At 72.4% G+C, this 4,495-nt stretch overlaps 1 protein-coding gene across 1 annotated transcript; it reads left to right on the top strand.

Annotated features, from left to right (window-relative positions):
• Positions 1-96: 96 nt before the first annotated feature.
• MNEG_13007 (hypothetical protein) lies at positions 97-435 on the top strand (the record flags this gene model as incomplete). Its single annotated transcript, XM_014038520.1, has 1 exon — positions 97-435. The coding sequence occupies one exon, from the start codon at positions 97-99 to the stop codon at positions 433-435; it is 339 nt and encodes a 112-aa protein (XP_013893974.1).
• Positions 436-4,495: the final 4,060 nt, after the last annotated feature.

Below are 4,495 nucleotides of genomic sequence, written 5' to 3'. Positions count from 1 at the left end.
GCGCCCGCGCCCGCGCCCGCCGCACCCGCCCACGTTGCGGTCCCCGCTGGCCCCCCCTTCCCCGCCGCACGCCCCCGTCCCGCAGGCGGTTGGGGGATGGTGGGCTACACCCTGCACAACCGCTTCAACACCGTAATCATTGGCAGCTCGCGCGCCCTGGGCAACCCCATCACGCTGTACGACTGCCCGCGGCTGCTGATGGGCTACGACATTCCCGTCCCAACCCCCGCGGCTCCGCGGCTCGCAGCGGCAGCGGCGGAATCGGCGGCGTCGGCGCGCGGCGCGGCCGACGCGGTCGCGCCAGTGACAGTGGAGCTGGTCTTCAAGGCGGCCGGCAAGGCGGGCGCCGGCGCGCCTGTAAAGGCGGCGCAGGCGCCGGCGGGCAGCCCTGTCCAGCCGCGGCGGCGCGGCGCGGCGCCGGCCCGTCACGCATAGGCGCCGGCAGGGGCGTCTGCGCACCGCCCTGCCCCAGTGGCTGGCATCGGCCTCTCATTGGCTGCCGTCCTACCAAACGCGTGTGCGCCCTCCTGCAGTGACTGCCGCCCGCGCAGCCCGCGGTCTACACCGCTGGCCCAACTCTGGTCGCAGCCGCCGGCTGCTCCTGCGGGATGGCCTACCTCATCATGTGGGCTGTCTGGCAGCAGCGCGGCGGGCCTGGCTGGCGCAGCCTGCCGCGGTCTTTGGCAGGCTGCACCCCTGCCCCTGGCCATGCGATCCGTGGCTTGTTTCATGCGCGGCTGACTCAATCGGCGCCTCCACCTGAACCATGCGGAAGCCGGGACCCAGGTTTGACTGCCCCAAAGGTTGACTGTGCACAAACGCCTGGGCCTCGCTCCGGCTGGTGTGCTTGGGAAGCCCAGAGGCATGCGAACCATGTGCCGCGCGTCCTGCACCACCTGCATGCTTTTCCGCGCACATGCCGTCCACTTTTCTGCATGGGTCCACGTGGCAGGCCGGCCCCTGCTGCACAGGGCACTGCGATCGGCGCCTGCACGCTGTCGGCGGGCCCAAGGGGCACTGGCCTGTCGGCGCTGACCAGGAGACCGGGCGAGTGCCGCCAACCCCGCACGCCGTTGCGGCCCGACCCGGCACGCAATGCGGGGTGGGCAGTGCGCAGACGCTTCATGAAGCGTGCGCAAACTGCGGTGCAGCTGAGGCAGGCGGCCACATTGCAGGATTGGGGTCAACGCAGCCTCTGGTTTGCGGGCACTTGCACGTACTTTGTCACAAGGTTTTGATTGTTAGCTTGGATATCGCCCCGCCCGCTGCAAGTGAACGCTGGCGCATGCACTTTGCCGCCTGCCCCTGAACAAGGGGCGCGCAAACACACCCTGCGCCCCTGAAACAAGGGGCTGCTGTCACCTTCCCAGCCAGTGTTGAGGAGTGGAGTTTGCACAGACCGACGACTTCAGTCAACAGTCACATTGACATCGCCGCCTGATCGTACAACATGACACAATTAGCGCACCCCGCCCCTCGGCCCCACTGGATCCTCACTTGCCCCCACCCCACTTAGCCCCCGCTGGCCCCCTGGCCTTTTGGGGGGGGGACCTGAACACGGGACACCCGGACAACCCTAGTACTTGACCCGTTGGTGTGGAGCCCTCTGCGCACGGGCGCGCCCTGCAGCGTGCGTTTCTGGGTGGCACGCGGGAGAGCTGGCCGCATACAGTACTTGTAATCCCCTCGGACTGTCTGGCCTGCTCTGCCCCTTGCGCCTTGGCCACGCTGCCGGCGGGCCGGTGATGGTGCCGCTCGTGTGCTATTCAATCACCGCAGGCGCTGACGAGCGGTGCAGCGCTCGACCGTTGCTGACGAAGAGTGGGACACGGACGAGTATGTAAGCAGCCGCAGCCGCCCCTGGGGCGGCCGGCAGGGGCACACCTCTGCGCGCGCGCGCACACACACACACACACACACCCTGCTGACCTCAGCGCAGCAAGCCATGTGTAAGCCCCACGCCTGGAAAGGCGTGCCAGCATCCACCGCACACTCCTGACATATGCGCAAGGAGACACCACAGCATGATGAGTGGGGCTGACGGGCCATGGGGAGAAGTTGGTGTGATTTACACATGAAGGGCGCCCCGGCCCGTGACAGGTGGCGGGGGGCCAGGTGCTCCCGCGCCTGCAGCGGGGGCGCGGGGCCGGCGGCGATGCATGAATGTGCGGGCGCTGGGGCCGGCGCTGCTGTTCGGGGCTGTCGCAGTGCCGTGGGGGAGGGGGGCTAGGGCTAGTGTGGCTCCGCTGTCGGAGGTGAAGGGGGGTTGAGGGGTGCTCGCGCAGCGGGCGAAAAAGGCACTTGCGGATCAAAACGGTAATGCTTGTGTGTCGCCGGGGCTCAAGGCAGCGAGGAGTGCGGCAAGAGGGGGCGCGGCGCCCCAGGCCGGCGGCGGCCCGCAGCCGCGGCCGTGGGCGCGGCTTGCGGCGGCGCCGCGGCGCGGCAGGGGCGCTCGCGTGTGGAAGGGGCGGGGCCCCAACGGCGGCCGCCGGCGGAAGCGCCTTGGGCGCGCGTGCGCGGAGGGACGGGGAGGCGGGCGCAAGCGCCGGCAGAAAAAGGGAGGCGCGGGCCCGGATGTAGCAACTGTTTACGGCGGCCCCCCACGCGCGAACAACGGGCCCCAAGCAGTGGGCACGGGCGCGGCCGCGGCAGCGCCAGGGGCCACGGGCCCGACGCGGCGCGCGGGGCGCGGGGGCGGACGGAAGCGTCTGTCTGCGGAATTGTATAATGGGGTGCGTCGTGCGTGCGCAAAAGGGGGGAATGGTGCTGATGGGGCCGCCGCATTGGCTGTGGGCGCGCGCGGGAGTTTTTTTGCTGCGCAGCGAGCGTGCAGGGCGCGGCGGGGCCGCCGGGCGCGCGCCCCGCAGCGCCCATGCAGGAGCGGAGGGTGCGCGGCGCGGCGCAGCGGGTCTCGGCCGTGGGCAAGACACGCGCGCGCGCGCGTTCAGGGGCGCCGGTCCGGGGCGGCGCCGCAGGGCGGGGCGTTGAGGCGCGGGAAGTGTTAACAGACAAGGTCGGCCCTCCAGGCGCCGCTGCGTCCGGACGAGAGGCATGGGCATAGAAACGCGGGGTATGGGGGGTCGAGAAAATTGATGGGGACGGCGGCAGCAGCCGGCGGGGGCCGAAAGAGGCGCGAGAGGATGGGGGCAGGGCCGGGGCCGCCTGCCCAGGGAAGCCGCGCCGCCAATTGGGAGGCGGGGAGGGGCGCGCGGTGGTGGGGGAAGTGCGGCGCCCGACACGCCACGACGGCCAGCGGCAGCGGCGGCGGCCGCACGGTGCTTGGGCGCAAGCGGGGGCACGAATTGAGGCGCGTGCCCAAGATGCCACGCGGCACTGCAAAAAAGACGGGGGCTGGCCCGCAATGCGGCCGGCCGCGCGTCCCCGCCGCACCAAGCGCACCCCGCCGCGGGTGGCGGCCGTGCGGGCCGGGCGCAGCGTGGGGCCGGGGCCGGGGGCGTGAACGGGGAAGGGACAGGGGCGCCCCTCAGATTAAGGACCGCGGGCGCGGGCTCGGGCCCTCTCAGGTTGCACTGAGAAGGAAGGGGGGCGGCCGCACGCAATGCTCCGTCCGACACCGGCCTGCCCCCGCCCCCCAATCCTGGCCCGAGCCGCGCGCCGCGCGCCGCGCGCGCGCCCGGCGCGGCGCGCTGTGCGTTTCCTGGGGGGTCGACAATAACGGTGTAAACGTAGCGAGGGGAGGGGGGGGCGGGCCTGGGCCCCCGACTTAAGAGAGGGGGGGAACCCGCGCGCCCGACAATCAGGTGAAGCCGCCCCGCGCGCGGCGGGCGCAGCGGGCGGCCTGCGGGGATGCGCGGCAAGCGGGGCCCGCCTTGGGGCGGCGGGTTCGCAAAGAGTGGGTGGTGTGAGGGCCCGCGCCGCGCGGTGGCGCGTTGGCGCGTTGGGGCGGAGCCGCGGGCGGCGCGGCTGTTGTATCGCAAACGCGCGCCGCGCGGGGTTGTGTTTCCCGCGGACAGATGTAGCACTTGTGACAAAGGTGGGGCTCGCGGGCACAGGGGCTGCGAGGCTGGGCCCCGCGGGACAGAGGTAGCGACAGTGTGGGGCCGGGACGGCGACCAGGGGCCAGGGCCGGGCGCGGGGGTACTGGGCGCAAAGCGGGGCAACCTCCGCGCCTGCGCGGCCGAGGACGCGCCCGCCCTACCCCTTGTGAGCGCCCCGCCCGCGCCACCGCCCATACCGCATGCCTGGGGCGCGGCCGTGGCGGCCGCGGCCGAGCAGCTAGGCCGCCCGGCCGTCCCAAGGGGTTGCAGGGGTTGATGCGGGCGCCACCCTGCCCAGCGGCTCAACTGGGCTGTGCAAAGGGGAGCTGGCGGCCGCAGGCGGCGGGAGCCCATGGCAGGTTCTTCTTTTTAGCTATGACGGCCGCGCGCGGGGCGCAGGGCCTGGAAGGTGTGCAGACGGACGGATGCGCACGTACGAAGAGGGCGGGGGGAGGCGCGGCAGTCCATGAGGCCCGCCAGTCCAGGAGGACCGGCGG

This window comes from Monoraphidium neglectum (assembly GCF_000611645.1).
Source record: "Monoraphidium neglectum strain SAG 48.87 unplaced genomic scaffold scaffold03568, whole genome shotgun sequence".
In the NCBI taxonomy this organism is placed as follows: Eukaryota; Viridiplantae; Chlorophyta; class Chlorophyceae; order Sphaeropleales; family Selenastraceae; genus Monoraphidium; species Monoraphidium neglectum.
The sequence above is the reverse complement of the archived record's forward strand: the minus strand, read 5'-3'. Positions and strand labels throughout refer to the sequence as shown.